This window comes from Dama dama, chromosome 31 (assembly GCF_033118175.1).
Source record: "Dama dama isolate Ldn47 chromosome 31, ASM3311817v1, whole genome shotgun sequence".
NCBI classification, from domain to species: Eukaryota; Metazoa; Chordata; class Mammalia; order Artiodactyla; family Cervidae; genus Dama; species Dama dama.
The window spans coordinates 26,567,820-26,588,751 of NC_083711.1; the positions used below are offsets into that span (position 1 = coordinate 26,567,820).

General features: G+C 36.6%; 1 protein-coding gene across 4 annotated transcripts in view; it reads right to left on the reverse strand.

The window, feature by feature from the left end:
- The window catches only part of USP25 (ubiquitin specific peptidase 25), a 155,533-nt gene that overhangs the window by 87,734 nt on the left and 46,867 nt on the right, over positions 1-20,932 (reverse strand). For all 4 annotated transcript variants that reach the window (XM_061134150.1, XM_061134151.1, XM_061134153.1 and 1 more), the window contains exons 5-6: positions 7,830-7,992; positions 50-136 (exon numbers count right to left, since the gene is read on the reverse strand). In XM_061134150.1, coding sequence (XP_060990133.1) covers positions 50-136; positions 7,830-7,992 — 250 coding nt within the window. The remainder of the gene's footprint in view (positions 1-49; positions 137-7,829; positions 7,993-20,932) is intronic.

The following is a 20,932-nucleotide window of genomic DNA, read 5'->3' on the forward strand; positions in this document are numbered from 1 at the left end:
AGCAAACACAGAAGAATATGCTCGACTTAAAAGTCTTTCATAATTTTACCTTTTGGTTTCGGGGTAAATCTTGAACATTTGATGGAGGCTTGTAATTCAGAACTAATCTTCTGAATTCCAAAAGATTGAATAATGACTGAAAAAGAACAACAATTTAAGATAACCAAAGGGAAAATTCTATTAACAGAACTATAAAAATATAACTAGTCTGAGAGATTTATTTTATATACAGAATATTTCCCACTAGCACAAGAAGGCCTATTTTCTTCCTGAGAAAAAGTCACACTTCTTTTATTTAGACATATTCTTGATCATTAACAATATTTATTGTACTGCAAAGCAGAAAATTATATCAAAAAATATAATATGTATTATTAAAAGTTTTCTATGTGCCTAAGCAGTTTCCTCAAAATTAAATGTATACAAATGCAAACTCAAGAACTTTTTCAACATATTATGTACAATATGAGTTTTCTAGAGGTATCAATTCTACAAAAATACAGTACAAATAAAGCTATAGGCCAGATGCCAGGTTATAGAGACTCAAAGAAATTATGTATTATCACTAACGGTCAAGGAGACACAGCTTAGGAAGGAAACAATATTTAATTAAAACAGCAGCAATGTTACACAAAAATACAGTAATACTGATCACATAGAGTATAATGAAAGCATATGGAAAGATGCTCATGGAAAAGTTTCCTGGAGTTACCCTTTTAAACTATAGCTTGCAATCCATTAATGTCAAGATAAACATTAACTTTAAAAAATGAAATAAAATGTAATGGAAAATATTAGAACATGTCATAAAGAGTAAATTTACCAGAGTATTATTTATACAATTTTCATTGGTGAAACTGTCATACATATGTGTAAAGTGTTTCACAATGTAAAATGTATTCCTTTCTGAGAGTCATAGTTTATGAAGTTCGAAAATCATTGTACAAGAGGCGATGATGCATTAAAATCTTAGTAAAAGATGGGCTAGCCAACTCGCTAGGAAATAAACATAGCATAAGCCAATAAGAAAACAAAAATTTGTTTAGTATTGGATGTTGGGAAAACTGGTCCACTATAAATAGAGTCAGATACAGATGTACATAGATGCAAATCAAAGACCTATATATGAAACGTAAAACCATAAAACTGATAATTGTGACCTGAAGTATTTCTTTGGTAAACAATATGAACATATTTATTTATGCATTCTTTTAACAAATATTTATGGAGCACCCACGACATGCCAGACACAAGGAAGACAGGCAGCAGAGAGTAAAACACACCAAGTCGTCTCCGCCTTTCATACTATCTTGTGATTGCAATTTAAAAACAATGAGAGCGGATGTTATAAACTAGAAACAACGGGAATACAACAGACCAAAATCAGAAACTTAAGAAGCATTTAAAAGCCAAAGGAAAAAGAGGTATAAAACAAAATATGAATAGTAATAGAAGTGGCGAGTCTGAGGGCACAGAAGAAAAAGGAGTAGAGAAAGCTTTCAAACATAGTAGTGCATCAGAGTAACAGCAGAGCTTTAAAAAATGTTTATGTCTGGAATTTCTCAATAAAGATATAAAGTACCAGAGATTCTGAAGTACATGAATCAATCACTGGCAAATTTCATAAAGGAGAAGATTAGTAAAGGTTGGAGGTTGCCACATCCAAAGAAGTAAGGGCAGGAAAATAATCTTTATATTTAGCAGTTGGGAAGTCGCCTTTCCAATAAAATGGTAAGATAGCAGCATGAGTCCTAAAGAAATGGGATAAAAGTAGAGGTCAAAGTATGGACTGTTCTTATAAGGGATTTACATAGGAAAAAGAATGACAAGTCTAGAGAAGCTGAATCCACTTCTATCCTCTGAGCTCCTACTGAAAAATATTTTTACTTCTTTTTGAACACCCTTTAGATTTCCCCTGGCATGGGTCTTTACTAGTTATAGAATTTGAGATGGCCAGTTATCTTTTCCCAGCATGTTAAACATAGTATTTCTGTTGAGAAGCCAACTGTCAGTCTTATTTTTGCTCCTTTATTGAAGCGATAGATCTTCTTCCTACTGGCTACTTTTAGGGTTTTCTCAGTCTTGAGTTTTTTCTATTTTACTATGATGTGCTTTTGTGCAGTATCCTTTATGTTCATACTACTTGGTTCCTATTGCTTCCCGAATCTGTGGCTTGATTTCTTTCATCAAGTTCAGAATATTCTTCGTCATCTCTTCTAATATTGTTTTTATCCTATTTCCTTTTTAGTTTCCCTCTGGAACCACAAATAAACTGTGTTAGTACAATTTACTCCATGTCCAAAATATCTCTTCTATGCTCTCATCTGTATTTCATGGCTTTAGTGTGAAAACGTTCCTCAGACAAACTGTCCAGTTGACTAATTCTCTGGCCACGCTGTGTGTATCCTTCAGTTGTGTCTAATATACTGCAAATTTCATCCACTGATATCCTAACTTAATTTATGATATTTTTCAGCTTTAAAATTTCTTCTTTAATAGTTTTTAGTTTTCTATCAAAAATTCTCAGTTATGCTTCCAATTCCTTAAGCATATTAGTAGTTATATAACAAACTATTCAATTTTAACTTTTCCCTACATAGTTAGATTTCTAATTATCCATTATTTTCTCTTAATTTGGGGACATGTCTTATTTTCTGATATGACCAATTATGAATAACTGAGGGCTAGACATTGTAAGTAAAAAACTGGAGAAAGTTCAAAGTTCAAGACAGTATTATCTTCCACCAAAATTTACATTTCCTTCTGGCAGGCAGCAAGACTAAAACATTTGCAATCCTATATCACCTTGATCTAGTCAATTATGCGATGATCTTAAGCTTGGATTCACAAGTTATAAAGCCTGGCCTCTACTCAATTCTCAGGTAATCCTAGAGTCTAGCCCTTTAGAATTCAACTGAAAATCTTAGGTGTTTCCAAGGCTTTCAATCTTGTGTGAAACTTTGCTTAGCTTCCAGCCAATCAGCAGCCACTTCTAAAATTGCCTCAAAGATCAGTTCAGTTCAGTTGCTCAGCCATGCCGGACACTTTCAGACCCCATGGACTGCAGCACCCCAGGCTTCCTTGTCCATCACCAACTCCTGAAGTTTACTCAAACTCATGTTCATTGAGTCGTTGTTGCCATCCAACCATCTCATCCTCTGTTGTCCCTTCTCCTCTGGCCCTCAATCCTTCCCATCATCAGGGTCTTTTCCAATGAGTCATTTCTTCACATCAGGTGGTCAAAGTACTGGAATTTCAGCTTTAGCATCAGTCCTTCCAATGTATTCAGGACTGATTTCCTTTAGGATGGACTGGTTGGATCTCCTTGCAGTCCAAGGGACTCTCAAGATTCTTTCTTCTCTAACACCATAGTTCAAAAGCATCAATTCTTGGGCACTCAGCTTTCTTTATAGTCCAACTTTCACATCCACATATGACTACTGGAAAATCCGTATCTTTGATTAGACAGACCTTTGTTTGCAAAGTAATGTTTCTGCTTTTTAATATGCTGTCTATGTTGCTCATAGTTTTTCTTCCAAGGAGTAAGCGTCTTTTAATTTCATGTCTGCAGTCACCATCTACAGTGATTTTGGAGCCCCCCAAAATAAAGCCTTTCACTGTTTCCATTGTTTCCCCATCTATTTGCCATGAAGTGATGGGACCAAATGCCATGATCTTAGTTTTCTGAATGTTGAGCTTTAAGCCAACTTTTTCACTCTTCTCTTTCACTTTCATCAAGAGGCTCTTTAGTTCTTCCTTGCTTTCTGCCATAAGTATGGTGTCATCTGCATATCTGAGGTTATTAATATTTCTCCCGGCAATCTTGGTTCCAGCTTGTGCTTCATCCAGCCCAGTGTTTCTCATGATGTACTCTGCATATAAGTTAAATAAGCAGGGTGACAATATATAGCCTTGATGTACTCCTTCTCCGATTTGGAACCAGTCTATTATTCCATGTCCAGTTCTAATTGTTGCTTCTTGACGTGCATACAGATTTCTCAGGAGGCAGGTCAGGTGGTCTGGTATTCCCATCTCTAAGAATTTTCCACAGTTTGTTGTGATCCACACAGTCAAAGCCTTTGGTGTAGTCAATAAAGCAGAAGTATATGTTTTCTCAAAGATAAAACAGCCCAAAAAATGAAGCTTACTGTCTGAAAATCCTGTTCTCTCAAAGTGTAGCCTCAAAATTCCTCAATGCTTTAGGGCTTACGATGCCTTCAAAACACTGGCTTCATTTTTGTTTTTAGACTCCAGCAATATATGACCAAGTGGATGACTGACAAGAACTTAATATGCTATTACCCAAAGCAGAATTTATGACCATGGATTATCACAACAAATCACAGGAACTCATTTTAAGCCCCAATCTATACTCTAGATCGGGCACAGTAGTAGTATTGGTTAACATATTTCTTCAAAAGGGGTGGGAAAGTGTAATCGCCACTACTGTCTAAATTACATTTGTGAGTCATACACATTGAAAACAAGTATCCTTTTATTGAGCTCAAAGCCAGTATATGAATTCTGAAATCTGTTAAGAATTTGACTAAACTCGTGGAGGATGAGAGTTCAAATACATAATTTATGGAAAACAAAAAAAGTGATGATAAGAGAGCAGAAGGAGATATAAACTCTCTATGATGAAAGATACTAAGGAAAACCAACATAAATTGTCCTTGGTGGATTATTAATATTTAAAAATGAAATAGTAACAGATAAGTTTCAAAGTGTGAGAAAAACAGAGTGGCCTGATTAAAAGATGAAAGTCTGTATACAGAGCAATTAAATCCCTATGGCCTTCCCAGACAGAGAGGTATCAGACAACTACTCTCTCCTTCTGTGGAATATAGAAAAATTTAGACTTGGGATATAACTGAACTTAACTGACTCGGGTTCATAAACCTTATCATCCAACCCACAACTCTTCTGAGGACAAAAAAGGGCTCTACAAGGAATTAATAAGTGCTGACGCATCTACAATAGGAATAAACTGGGACTGTAGCAGGCAAACCAAGAAGCAAAAGCACCTTACTTCTGAGCATCTCAGAGGATTCCAAATGGGAATGGTGCTAAGGGTCAGGAGGACTCATGACTTACTTGAACGTAACACCCCAAACTAGAGAGAGGAACAGAGTAGAAAAAGCAGCCCCAAATAGTACCATCTGCATAAAAGTTGCTTTTGAACAGGATGAAAATAATCCTGACTAGTTAAGTGGTTGATACCCAATCTAAAGACAGTCAGGCTAATATTGTTAGCATCCAAAAGTTATGTAAGCCACTTTCTGCACAATTTCTTTCTGCTAACAATCCCTTCCTGATATTCTGTTCCTCTTTTCTTCCAAAATACTTAGGTCTCAGTACCTAAAGGAGCAAGTATAACAAAGCTGTACCTTCTGTAGCTTATCCACCATTACCTACTCTGAAGTTAGAGGTTTGTAATTCCTGTAAACTATAATCAGTAGAAATACTTTTAAAGAAGAGAATTCCCAGTTGTTTCACATTAGTCTTGCCAACTAAGTAAATTCCATCCCTGAGAAAATTTTTGTAACTGAAACTTTATAGTGCATTTATGTCACAATTTGAACAAGTTCCAACTTGCTTTGAAAAAAAAATTAAAAACTCCCAACACTAATACAGATTTCCTACCCAAAGTTCCTTTCATAAGTGAAAAGTTCAATTAATTATGATAAACATATTTTAGATGTCTGTTGAATTAAGTAAATGTCAAGGAATGAAAAAATAAAATATTTCAATTACTAGAAGTGAAAATTAAAAGCTACTTAAAATGGTTTAAGAGATTTTAAAGTTACATTCAAAAACAAAACAAAGTCATCACTAGACAAATTTTTTTTTCCCCATCTACAATTTCCTAAACTGAAGCTTACTGTTTTTCTACATTCCCAAAAGACAGTGTCCTATTACTTCATTAGAAGCCAAAATTTTCAAGGTTATCTGTTATTTCTTCTAGATGTTTAAAGTACCAATTCTAACTAACAAATACTGATTCTCTGCAAGCACTTTCTTACTTCCTACAGTTTTCTAAAAGAAGATGCTAATCAATGAGCCTCATTTACTGGCCATAATAGTGTAAAGGTAGAATCCAAATACAGGCAGCAAAACATACTCATAAGCACTCAGATCACAGCCTTAAAACTGTGTTTCACATTTTAAAGTGACAACTAAATTATGAAATTTAAACAATGAAATGCAAAAGAATTTACTAGCAGTGCAAGCATTAAGATAGCAAATAAAATTTGAGATATTGCTAGCATATAAGTGGATAATTAATGCATACTCAAGACCAAAAACAAAAGCATTATTACAAATTCATGTTAATTCCAAGTATTCCTTAATATTTTAACAGCCTGGAAAACAAATAACATATCGTGTTATTAAATGGTGTGTACCATAGTTGAATAAAAGTGAGGCATGAAACCAGAAAACCAAAGAAAACCAAATTGTGTAATACTATTTGCCAGAAGCAAAAAGAAAAGAGCTGGAAATTATAACACTGAAGTAGAAAAAAAAAAAATTAATCACCTAGAGAACACAATTAATAACCTTTAGAATAGAAAAATTTAACAACCTGTTAGTTGCTTTAATATCATATGAAAGTTAATACTGTATTCAGGTTGGAAACGGACAAAATGAAGAGGTATTTTGAATGTAAAATAATGTAAATTAGAAAACATCTATTGCTTTAAAAAGACTCATCAGAAACACTAAATGAGCTACAGTTCAGCTATATTAGGAAATTAAGCACAAATATTAATTTTCCTAAAGAGTAATTAAAACTAAGAGCATGTTATTACTCATAGGTTATTTAACTTAAGGAGATTGTTTAGTTTAAGGTTTCACAATTTGAAAGATAACATTACCAATGTCTGAGAATACTAAAGAATTATGACAATAGTCATATCATGTAAGAGTTAAAAAAAAAAAAAAGTCCAAATTTAAAAGATGGTTATCTATGCATACAAATATTTTTCATTTTAGAATAAGAAGCTCAATAAAAAATTCCAAGTTAGAAAGAAAACGTTATTCTTAATTGATTTTTATTCTTTCATTCTCACATATGTATTAAGAATTATTTGTCAATTTATTTCCTCCTGAAATAAAATGTCCTCTTTTATAAAAAAAGTACTTAAATGACTATAATTACTGAATGACATTTTCTATTATAGATAAATAAATCTGATCTGACTCACACACACAAAAAAAACAGTCTTGGTTTCCTATCTTGGTTATGAAGTGAAGTGTTAGTCACTCAGTTAGGTCCGACTCTTTGTGACACCATGGACTGTAGCCCACCAGGCTCCTCTATCCGAGGAATTTTCCCAGCAAGAATACTCGAGTGGGTAGCCATTCCCTTCTCCAGGGGATGTTCCCAACCCAGGATCAAACCTAGGTGTTTTGCACTGCAGGCAGATTTTTTTTGTTTTTTTGTTTTTACCATCTGAGCCACCAGGGAAGCCCCATCTTGGCTATATTCTTTCCTAAATTTGCAGGGATTTATATACAAAAATATTTTCTTTTCACTCTGACAATTCTCAACAACAGAGAAGGAGGAGAAATTAATTTTGAATAAGGCATTGGCAGTGTTTTATCATGAAAAGTCCATACTGGGAATGAAGAACAAAGTGGAGTGGGGAATACTGCAATCGCCAAACTAGGTTAGTAGAAAGGCATATTAAAACCTTGTTTGCAGTGTGTGTGTGTGTTTGTCTGTGTGTATGTATATATATATAACAACTAAAAAGAAACACAACTCCAACCCACTTTTCACTGCTGCCAGGCCCACCAGATAAGACCTGTATAAAGATCCTTACCTGAATAACAGCACTAAACCAGCAAGTATTGCCAACATTCTTTAGTCCAACAGGAGCTTTGTCCTGCCTTTTTCTATCGTAAGGGTTTCGAGAATCTCTCCAAACTTCAGTTGGTGTCCTCTTCAAACATGCTTTATTTTCCGCTATGCTGGCCTCAAGAACTCTTAAACAATGGATAGAAAATAATGGTGAAAAAATACAGCATTAATTTAGCACTGTACAGTAGAAAACAGCATACTATAAACTAAGGATTTTGATAAATTAAGGTCTAGACAATGCATTTGGAAAAGGAATACTTAACACTAAATTTGCTCAAGTGGATTCTAGTTTTCTAGAACACAGCATAGTTCTAGTTTTCAAGAACATAGCAGTAGCAATGCTAATAGATCAAAACACAGGCAGCAGTTTTTCCTCAGAAAACAGATTTTAATCGCAAAAAGATAGCATTACATAATAGGAAATAGATATATTAAGTTATATTTCAACAAGTTAGAGGCTTAATATCAGGAATACAGTACCTAGATAAGTTTTCTGAAAAGTCATTGTATTGAAGTACATATTTATAATATACATAATGATTAGTTTTTATAAGAATTTCTTTGAATCATAAGAAAATTAAAAATGGAAAAACACTGCACTTTCATCCCTCTGATCATTAATTTCCTTTTATATTTAAAAAAAAAAGTTAAGGTAAATTCTAGGGTTCCTTTCAGTTCTACAGATCCATACTCTACAACAGCTACTGAAAAATAAGGGGAGAGAATATTTATGTGTTCACTTCATTCCCCAATAGTTTGCCTAGAGAAAAATCTACTGCAATAAACATCTACATATCAGAATAATAAAAGATAAACTTCTTCAAAGTAAGTACATCTACAGAATATCTAAAACATATCTAAACATGACTAACAGTAATGCTACTCTGCTTAATGGTGTTTATCTTGCTCTTAAGCAAGAAAATGCTGAAAAACCCTAATCCCTACATATAAACTAAACATGCATTTTGCCTACTCAAGACATGTGTTACTTACTATTCCAAATTATCATGAATAACAGCCAAATATCTTAACTCATTTTATGTTCACTACAAAAATCTCAGTTAGTATGAGTTTTTTCAACTTTTTGGCTTCTTGAAAAAAAATCTCATTCATGCTACACTATTTTTATCCTAAAGATTTTGCTCTATTAGATAAAAATCAAACTAATACAGCTATCTTCCTTAATTATGGAGGAGAAGCAGAATATTTTTCATCTCTAACTTTGTAATATGACCTTATATACAATGCATTAGATTCCAAATCAGTATTACTTAAAATAACTTATATGAATATAGGATAGAGTTTTTCTTTGGGAATCAATTAAATCACATACTGGGTTGGGGGGGAGCAGAAAACATGATGCATTAAAATGTAAAGGTCAAAGTAAACTCACATATTTAAAAATAAACAGTTTACACTTTTAAGAGTGATCTAGCATTAGCAGCAGGACTCTCTGCCCAACTATCAACTTTCAAAAGGAACCTCAGCCCCTAGAGGCTTTTTCTCTTAAATTATTTAACAATAAACAGTGCTAGAACTCCTTGGAAGGTATTTAGTTAGATGATTCGGGACTTGAGAATATCAATGTTTATCTGGAACATCCCACTCTAATCAAAAATGAGTTCTCAAGAACATAAAAGAGAAGTAAGTCAAAGAGCCAACTTGAGAGACTTTCTACTGTTCCTTGCACAATTTAGCATGACACAAGAAAAATCAACTGTACAAATTAAATTTGTACAAGGTGACCACTTTGAAAGATAAAGGTTAACACATAGTATACAAAAGGTAAATATAACACCAAAGTCTGTTTTATATAAAAAAGGTATATTTTATTGACTTTCGTAAGTGGGAGCAATTTTCATTTGAAAAGTCTGTTCCTTTTGTTACATACGTATATCTAGAAGTATAAATTAACGAATCTTATTTCTACGTTGGTAATCAGAAAAGAACAAACTAAAACAAGCAATGGGTTCTGGGAAAAGTAGCAAATACATTACAAACAGGAAAGAATTAGTGCCAGTGGTCATTTATTAGTTGGTGCAAAAGTAACTGCAGTTTCAGACCCTGAATTTTAAATCATTATAACAAGGTTCAAACATACCTATGCTAAATCAAAATAGGAACCATTACAATTAACACATTTTTACCAATGAGAAATGCCTGTTTATTCCTACAGCATAAAAATCTGTGTTTTGGGATTCACCAAACTATTGGAAAGCATTTTCCACCTACTGCTGGTTGTAGAAATGTTTTCTGTGCAAAAAGATGTCAAGATGCTTGAAGAAGTGGTGGTTGGTTGGCGAGAGGTCAGAGGAATATGAGGAGGCAAAACTTCATGGCCCAATTTGTTCAACTTCCAAAGTTATATGACATGTGATCAGGCATTGTTGTGGAGAAGAATTGGGTCTTTTCTGCTGACCAATGCCAGCTACAGCTGTTACAGATTTCAGTGCATCTCATCAATTTGCTGACCATACTTCTCAGATGTAATGGTTTCCCTGGATTCAGAAAGCTATAGTGGATCAGAGGGCAGCAGATCACCAAAGAGTGGCCATGACTCTTGGTACAAGTTTGGCTTTGGGAAGTGATTTGGAGCTTCTTCCCAGTCCAACCACCGACTGGCCATGGGCACGCTCTCATCTAAAACCCGCTTTTCATCACATGTCACAGTCCAATCGAGAAACGGCTCATTGTTGTTGCACAGAATAAGAGAAGACAACACTTCAAAATGGCAATTTTTTAATTTGTTCATGAGGCGCCCACTTATCAAACTTTTTCACCTTTCCAATTTGCTTCAAATGCTACATAACCTCAAAATTGTCAACACCTGAGTTCTTGGGCAACTTCTCGTGTAGTGTTAAGAGGATCAGCTTCGATGATGGCTCTCAATTGGTCATTGTCAACTTCTGATGATCAGCAACTGAGCTCCTCATCTTCAGGGCTCTTGTCTCAAAGTTTTGCAAAACTTCTTGAACCACCACTGAACTGTACATTTCTTTAGCAGTTCCTGGGCTATATGCATTGCTTATATTGAGTTGTCTTTGCTGCTTTACTACCCATTTTGAACTCAAACAAGAAAATTGCTCGAATTTGTTTTTTTTTTCTAACATCATTTCCATATATAAAATATATATAAACAGCAAGTAATAAGTCATTAGCAAAAAAAAAAAAAAGAAATGTGCATTTTAATGACATATAACTACATTTAAGAATTTATTCCAGTATCAAACAGCAAAGTTCAACAATGCAAAACCACAATTACTTTTGCACCAACCTAATATAAAAGGCAGAAGAGGCATCCAGCAACTGACTAGTACTGGTGGGCAGGTATAATAGCCATTAAAAAAAAAAAATTCTATAGTATATATTCCAAAAGCATAAACTAGTCGAAAGTCAAGGAGAGCCACACTCATTCATAAATCTCCTAGGTGGATGATCCTCTACCACTATATGCTTTTAAACTTCTAGTTGTAATAAAATACTAACTTAAAACTCTAGTTATAATGAAATAGAAATAACCCTTTTTAATGCCAACACATCAGATCACTTGTATCATAATGACCAGGCAACAGGTCACGTAGACATTAGTTATGGAAAACTTCAGAAGAGTTGTTTTCTACAAAATACACCCAATCTACAAAAATTAAAATGTATACATAAGTCACATGAAGTTAGTAACAAAATGAGACTGGGCCTCAAGACAACACTGAGTAAAACTAGGTCTCCTGCTCCCCATACCTGTCAACAGCCCATTCCAAATCTACAATTCAGATTGCTCTGAGCTAACAATATTTTTCTAATTCCAGATCTAGTTAAGATTACTAAAAACTAGAAGGTATTATTTTTAAATGTTTCAATACAGTTAATTCAGTCACCCTCTCTTCAGTCCCCTCCCACCAAGAAAATACATCTCTTGATTTTTATGGTGGGAAATGTATGGCCTCGAATGTATTTTCTAGGACTGAGCAACTTACCTGAACTTTTTGTTACAAGCTAGGAGGGAAAGAAAGTCAAGAATATAAACTGAAGATACCATCTCCCCAGCATTCCCATGGATCTTTTTTTCTACAAAGGAAAAACTGGACACAAGCTGTAATAACTGAATAGAGCTCAAGATATACATGTTCCCTACTTCTCAAAGTGAACTAAGATGTAAACAAATTTTCAAGTGTATGTGCATGTGTGAAAGTCACTCAGTCATGTCCGACTCTTTGTGACCCCAGGGACTACACAGGCCATGGAATTCTCCAGGACAGAATACTGGATTGGGTAGCCTTTCCCTTCTCTATGGGATCTTCCCTACCCAGGGATCAAATCCAGGTCTCCAGCATTGCAGGCAGATTCCTTACCAGCTGAGCCATAAAGAAAGCCCTTATATGCATGTGTACACATAATTAAAAGTATATAAATGTATATAATTATACATATAACTGAATTCCATCATATGGTAGAGATCATCATACATTATAATAAAAATATGAGTTTTAAAGATATAGACTTATAATTCTCCGTTTGTGTGTGTTAAATCGTTCAGTCAAGTCCAACTCTTTGCAACCCTATGGACTGGAGACCACCAGGCTCCTCTGTCTCTGGGATTCCCCAGGCAAGAATACTGTAGTGGGTTGTCATTTCTTCTTCAAGGGGAGTAGACTACTGAGAGTCCCTTGGATAGCAAGGAGATCAAACCAGTCAATCCTAAAGGAAATCAATTCTGAATAGTCACTGGAAGGACTGATGCTGAAGCTGAAACTCCAATACTTTGGCTACCTGATGCGAAAAGCCAACTCAGTGGAGAAGACCCTGATGCTGGGAAAGACTGAAAGTAAGAGGAGAAAGGGAAGGCAGAGAATAAGATGGTTGGATGGCATCACCAACACAATAAACATGAGTTTGAGCAGACTCTGGGAGATGGTGAAGGACAAGGAAGGCTGGTGTGCTGCAGTCCATTGGGTCGCAAAGAGTCAGACATGACTGAGCGACTGACAAAAAGCACCACCACCTCCAGGGGATCTTCCAGACCCAGGGGTCGAATCCGTGTCTCTTGTGTCTCCAGCATTAGCAGGTGGGTTCTTTACAACTATTGTAGGGAAGCCCTACAATATTCCTTAACCAGGTGGTAATGTGGTAGAAATATGGTACCTAGAAATTGTGGATGAAAGAATGCCATAACTTTGTGATCTCCTTGATTTAGAACTTACAACATATTCAGTTTTGTAATCACTAGGGACTTACAACATGCCCCAGTAGGTTTCCTCCTATGTCTGCCCCCCAGCTTTTAAAGGACCTTATAAACACATTTATTACACTGCACAAAATTATGACCCAACCAGTCTCTCCTATCAGCATCAGAGGATAGAAACAGGGATTTGTTTCATCCCTAGAGCATATTTGGTTAAAAAAAAATGGAGTTAAACAAGTGTTTGAAATATAATGTTAAATATCAGATGTTGCTCTTTGTTATTACTGTCATTTGGAAAAGCCCAACCTCTAGCCCAAATATGAGCCCTCCAGTCCCAAGTTCTTGTCCTTTTCGAGAGTCCAGTTCTGGCATTATGAATATAAATTTTATATAAACCAAGTCCTCATAAGGGTTCCTTCCTGGCCTCACCAAAGTAAAGCCAATGATTCTACCTAGACTTTAAAGAGATAGTGAGAGAGAGAATAAAAAACAACACTGCAAATCTCAGAGCTCAGAAATAGCTTATAACAAAATGTAGCATACTGAGAAAGGCAACCCCCAAAATCAACCCCAACTAGAATCACTTTATCTTCCCAACACTAGTGATGACTAAGACATTCAACAATAGAAAAAGATGACAAAACATTTTTGCTGTCTCTTTTCCTTCCACACACAATATTGAAGGAATCTTTAAAGCACTTACTTATAGTAAATGTTCCCATTCCTAGTACCAATTTTGAGGGCTTTTGTGTGTGTGTGTGTCTGTGTATTTAAATCGCACTATAGAAAACATTCCATTTTGATCATTCAAATCCATTTTGAGCAAGCAACATACCAGAAAATTTCCATGTCATTTAAGCTATACACATCAACCGGGAAAAAAAAAAGTGAAAGAAGGTGGAAGGGGGGGATAGAGGGTGAAAGAATCATCTACATTTCCTTTACAAAAAAAGAAAAAAAAAAACAAAACTGGGTATTTTGACTGGGATCACACTAAATCCATAAGTCAATTTAAGGAGAGCTAATCAGTTTTACAACCTTAAATCTTTCAATTTGTAAAATACAATATATTTCCAATTATTTCCATATTCATTAATATGTCTCAGTGTTATTTAATAATTCTTTTCTTAGAAGTTCTTGCACATTTCTTTTTTATTCCTGGTCTTTAATAGTTTTATGTGTTATAAATGGTAGTTTTAAACCTAGATGTCCATCAGCAGAAGAATGGATAAGGAAGCTGTGGTACATATACACCATGGAATATTACTCAGCCATTAAAAAGAATTCATTTGAATCAGTTCTAATGAGATGGATGAAACTGGAGCCCATTATACAGAGTGAAGTAAGCCAGAAAGATGAAGATCAATACAGTATACTAACGCATATATGTGGAATTTAGAAAGATGGTAATGATAACCCTATATGCAAAACAGAAAAAGAGACACAGATGTACAGAACAGACTTTTGGACTCTGTGGGAGAAGGCGAGGGTGGGATGTTTAGAGAGAACAGCATCGAAACATGTATACTATCAAGGGTGAAACAGATCACCAGCTCAGGCTGGATGCATGAGACAAGTGCTCGGGGCTGGTGCCCTGGGAAGATCCAGAGGGATGGGAGGTGGGAGGGGGGATCGGGATGGGGAACACATGTAAATCCATGGCTGATTCATGTCAATGTATGGCAAAAACCACTACAATATTGTAAAGTAATTAGCCTCCAACTAATAAAAATAAATGGAAAAAAAAAATGGTAGCTTTAAAATTTTTTCTCCTTGTCATTCTTTATTATACATAAAAATATAACTTTTTGTATATTATCAATTAACATAGCTAAATACATTTTTTCCTGGTAAAAGTATTTTATTGAGAGATGATTCGTATATAAGATACACAAAACTTAAATGTACAGTCCAGTGAAATTTTTACCAATCAATACACCTATGTAACCACCACCCAGACCAAGATATAGAAAATTTCTATCACTCCCAAAAATTCTCTCATGCCCTTTTTCCAACAAACAGTGTCCTCTCTAGTTCTCAGATAATCAGCATTCTGACCACTTCTACCGCCACAGATTAGTTATGCCTGTCCTTAAATATCACGTAAATGGATTCACAGAGCAGTTACTCTTTAGCGTCAAGTCTCTTTCACTCAGCACGTTGCTCTGGGGATTCCTCCACATTTTTTCAAAGTATCTGGAAAATGTTTTGTATTCCATTGTGTGAATGTACCACCACTGTTCACTATTCTGCTCTTACAAATATTTGGCTGTTTACAGTTTTTAGTTCTGATCAATAAAGGCACTATGCACTCCTTCCTCAAGGGTCTAGACCGAGGAGTGCAAACATGGGCTATGCTAAGTCCAAGCATAATATATGTAGAAATACACTAGAAATCTTCAGTTTTCCAAAGAGGTTATACCATTATACATTCTTACCAACAAATACGACACTTTCCAATTGCTTTACATACTTACCAATATTTGGTATGGCAGTCTTTCTAATTTTAGTCATTGTGTTGGCTGTACTGTGATGGCTGTTCTCCAATGAGGTGACTCACCAAGCTTGCACCAGAGCTTACCACTACTGCTGTAACCTATCATCATATCCCACAGGGCAACTAGTCCACAATCATTTACTGAATGCCAGTCAAAGAACTCTGTGTTTCTGCTACGGAAACTGCATGTTGGATAGGTAACTCCTTCCAAAAGCAGATGTGTTTCTCCAGTGGTGAGCACGCCTTGCCCCCTCTGCACAGACTGACTACACTGGCCCTTTGCTCACCTTCCAGTCTGCATTGTGACCCTTCTCAGGACTATCGGTGGTGCTCATGGCTGCTGACACTTTTTTCTGAGTTAGAGTTTTGCTATCCCAGTCTGACTGGTCATCTCATGCCATACTCTTGCGGCCCTTGAAACCAGCATTTAATATTTTCCACTTTTTCAAATTGTAATCTGACAATGGTATACCTTATAAGAGCCACTCTAACAAGGAATGATAGTTAAAGAACTGGATGAACCTTCTACATGCTCTAACATCCATGGACATCTGTTATTGTTGAGCCTTAAAATTATCCTTACAAATTCACTTCAAAAGACTTGTAACTGCCCCCCTAATCTACTCCTGTTCCAAACATCATCTTAAGGCATTCAACCCTCATAACTGCTTCCTAGGTACTGACCAAGATGAAAAGAGTGACAGTTACAGAAACCTATAACTTTTAGGTTATAGGTTTTTAAAATTCAGAATCCTGCCCCAACCATTCCTGGACATGTTGCTTTTTTCTTTCCCTAATAACAACTCTAGGCTGTTCTGGTTGGTAAACCCTCCAAGTGGCTCCCAATCTTAATTTTAATTCAGACACCTAGAATTCTCTGTTGGACTGAATGATCTAAGAGTGTAAAAATAAAGATTACTTGGATGAGTACACTGCTCACCAGTTCCTCTACAGTGGCCCATGTAAGCTAAAGCAGGAGGTATGAAGAGGATGCGCGCGCATGCGTGTGTGCTAAGTCACTCGATCATGTCTGACTCTGAGACCCCATGGACTGTAGCCCACCAGGCGGCTCTGACCATGGGACTCCCAGGCAAGAATACTAGAGTGGGTTGCCATGCCCCTCTCCAGGGGATCTTCCCAGCCCAGGGAATGAACTCTCATTTCTTACGTCTCCTGCATTGGCAGGTGAATTCCTTACCACTCGTGCCACCTGGGAAGCCCCCAAATAAGCCAAAGCAGGAGGTACAAAGGGCCCATGTACATTTTACAGAAACGTTATTGCTCTCCTGCACCAGCCTGTCTGGGTTAAACCTGAGGGAAGTAGACAATTATTGGGGAAAAAAGGTAAAACTAGAACTACTGAAAAGGGGCACACTGATTTTGTAGCAGTGGAGGCACTACAACCCCCCCACCCCACCCTCCCATCTGTGAGTACAGAAGATGGTAGATTCACGAACAGGAGAAACATTAATAAGTCTTTGCCTTTCAGAAATGACTTTAGAGCCCTAATGAAAAAGAAAAACACCCCGGTGAGGCTACCCCATACCACAGAATTCCGGCAGTTATTTTCTTTCCAGTCACTGAAAATTATTTTTCCAGTATTTTCATGTCTTATGGCCATATAAATTTGCAGAATTTGTCACTTTCACTGTCATTATTTTTAAGACAATTCTACCTTTTTCTCTACGAAATTTTAAGATTTTCTCAGTCTTAAGTGTTCTGGAGTATCACTATAAAGAATTTAGGTGTGGGTTTCTTTTAATTTTTCCTAATTGAATTTGTAGACTCATGAAATTATAAGTTATCTTTTCACTTCTAAAAAATTTCTGTGATGATCTCTTTAAATTCTGCCTCTGACCTCCTACTTCCTCTCCTTCTGTAACATCAATTAATGTATGTTAGACCTACTCATTTTATTTGCCATGTCATTCAACCTTTCTCCATATTTTTTATCTTTTTAGCTATCTTTTACATGTTGGGTACTTTCTTCTCATATAGCTTACAGACTACTAACACATTCTTTAGCTATTTCTAATATATTAAACTCGTATTCCATTTTTTTCTTCTTTTACTTAATAACTCTTATTTTCATTTCTAGAAGATATTTTCACAGTTCTTTTTCAAGTAGAGATTTAGTGAATTACTAAAGTGACACAAATTTCTGCTGCACAACCATGGTACAACTTCTCAAGGGCAAATCTCATCACCTCCAACAACATTCCTGGAGCCAAGAGGACTATCTTTGCAGTATTATAGATGTTTTGGAGAGGGGGTACTTCTGATTTATCCTTATGGTGAATGTCATCCACTGACATAACCATTTTACAAGGAATGGTTTTCTATGAAAACTTCCCATCTACTTACAGACAATGGCCTCTGACTTCCTTTTCTCACATTCAATAGAGATATCAAAATTGAAGCTCAAGTTTACATGTACAAGCAAATTTGATCATGTCAAAAAGTGAATTTCAGCATCTCAAACTTATTTCCTTGGGTATGTTCTTTCACTTTGATTTAATCTGATTACAGCCCTTACTATCTAAACAACCCTATAATACTGTCAAGAGATCTTAAAATGTTTTATATCCAATAGAAACAACACATTTTGGTTGCTTATGCTAGAAAATTTGTTTTAATCTACCATATTTCCTGACACAGTTGAAGGCATGCTGTTTGTAACAATTTTAACTAGAACCTAGCCCTACTTTCTACCCAACTTACTCAAAGTCATTTCACGAAGCAACCATTTTCACAACAAATATGCCTAGAGTAAGCTAGCCACATGCAATTTACTAACAAATTTCAGCTATCCATACTCGTTCCCTGTCTGAGCAGTAATAAATATATCCAATCCTGATGTAAAAAAGCAATTATATTAAGAAATACACTTTTAAAATGTTCAACTTAAGAAACTTTACCATGAAATTTATGGGTGCTGAAACAGACGACTCTATGATGTAAAAAGACAGGTTTTAGCATATCTAGTTATACACAGTAACACAGTATTCAAAATGTGTGAATTCATATTAAAGTATATATACTGAAATAAAATCATAATGAATGACTCTGGGATTTTATTTAGTAAGATTTTGTCATCAAATAGTAAAATTCACTTTTAAAAATACTTAAAAAAAATGCTAAAATATATTTTACCCTTTGAATTTAGAGCCTTAAGTCTTAATAAAATTCACTAGAATACTGTAGTTGTCAAATGTCTAACTAGAATGCTCATCTTCCCTTATTTCTAATACAATGTGATTTATAAATATGCTTATTTACTGCAGGTTGCATTTAACATTTTCTGTTACCTGATATTATAAAATCTACACATATTGGGAGGAGCCAAGATGGCGGAGGAATAGGACAGGGAGACCACTTTCTCCCCTACAAATTAATCTAAAGAACAACTGAACGCAAAGCAAACTTCACAAAACAACTTCTGATCGCTAGCAGAGGTCATCAGGCGCCCAGAAAAGCAGCCCATTGTCTTCCAAAGGAGGTAGGACAAAATATAAAAGATAAAAAAGAGAGACAAAAGAGCTAAGGATGGAGATCCGTCCCGGGAAGGGAGTCTTAATAGAGAAAGTTTCCAAACACCAGGAAACCCTCGCACTGGTGGGTCTGGAGGAAGTTTTTGAATCTCGGAGGGCAACCTAACTGGGAGGGGAAGAATAAATGAAACCAACAGATTACGCGCCTAAAAGCAACTCCCAGCAGAAAAGTACCTCAGACGCCCGCATCCGCCACCAGCAAGTGGGGGCGGAACGGAGAGGAGAGGGCAGCATTGCTTAGGGTAAGGACCGGGCCTGAGTGCCCTGAGGACAATCGGAGGGAGCTTTTGTGAGTTACCAACTTAAACTGTGGGATAGCAAGAGAGAGAGAAAATTAACCTGCTGGAACACACTGCCGGCCATTCGCAGAACAAAGGGTCTGAGCAAGGCCAGAGAAGAGCTTGCAGGCTGCAGACCGGCCCAGCCCCGCCGGAGGCAGGAGGCAGGGGGGCGGGGAAGGGGCAGGCTCGGCCCCAAGGTTGGCATCCCCTACCGCACTGCAAACAGGCCTCCAGTTTCTAACCAAAGACTTCCTGAGATTCTGGATGGTCGACATCCGCCGGGAGGGTCAGGGTAAGACACAGGGCACAGGCACCCGACCGGCGCGGGCGGGGACTGGGGCTGGGGTCGCGGAGGGCAGAAGGCGCGCCGCACCCGACTGGCATGGGCGGAAACTGAGGCTGGGACCGCGGAAGGAAGTGGGCGCGCCGCACCCCGGGAGAGTGCGCCCGTCAAGCTCCTGGCTGCCTGAGCCGCTCAGACGGGGAAGGCACAAAACGCAGGTGCAGCCGAGTCCGCGCTTTTGTGGAACACCTGAGGGCTGGAACCGCGCGCAGTGCGGGGCGCGCTCCATATAGAGCAGCCGGGAACCTGAGCAGCGAAGACGGGAAAGCAGCGCCAGCCCATCCCTGCAGCGCGACGGAACTAGCTACCTGAATAAGAGTCCACCTCCGCCCCCCTGTGTCAGGGCGGAAATGAGGCTCTGAAGAGACCGGCAGACAGAAGCCAAATAAACAAAGGGAACCGCTTCAGAAGGGACCGGTGCAACAGATTAAAATCCCGGTAGAAAACACCGACTACACCGGAAGGGGCCTGTAGATATCGAGAAGTGTAAGCTGGAACTATCTGAAACTGAACCGAACTCACACTGACCGCAACAGCTCCAGAGAAATTCCTAGATATATTTTTACTTTTTTTTTTTTTAATTAAAAAAATTTTTTTTCTTTTTTCTCTTTTATTTTCTTTTAAAATTTCGTATTACTCGACATTACTCCATAACTTTCATTTTCATAGATTTTTACGATTTTTTTAATTAGAAACTTTTTTCTTTTCTTTTTTCCCTTTTTCTCTATTTTCTATTTTTCTTTTTATCTTATTTCCTTTTAAAGTCCTCTATTACTCCTCTACTATGCCTTAATTTTCATTTTCATTACACTATAACCTTGCAAAAAAAAAAAAAAAAAAAGAGAAGCCCTATTTTTAAACCAAAGTTCATATATATTTCTAAAATTTTTTGTGTTTTGGTTTTTCATATTGTATTTTTAAGAGTCTAACCTCTACTCTAGATTTTTAATCTGTGTTTTTCAGTATATGATATAAATTGTGGACATTTAAGAATCCAATATTCAGTTCCCATTTCTATTCAGGAGTGTGTTGATTATTCTCTCCCAATCTGGACTCTCCGTTTTCTATCTCAGAACACCTCTATTTCCTCCTTTCCCCTTCTCTTCCCAAATCAATTCTGTGAATCTTTGTGGGTGTCTGGGCTACGGAGAACACTCTGGGAACAGACAACTGCATAGATCTGTCTCTCTCCTCTTGAGTCCCCCTTTTTCTCC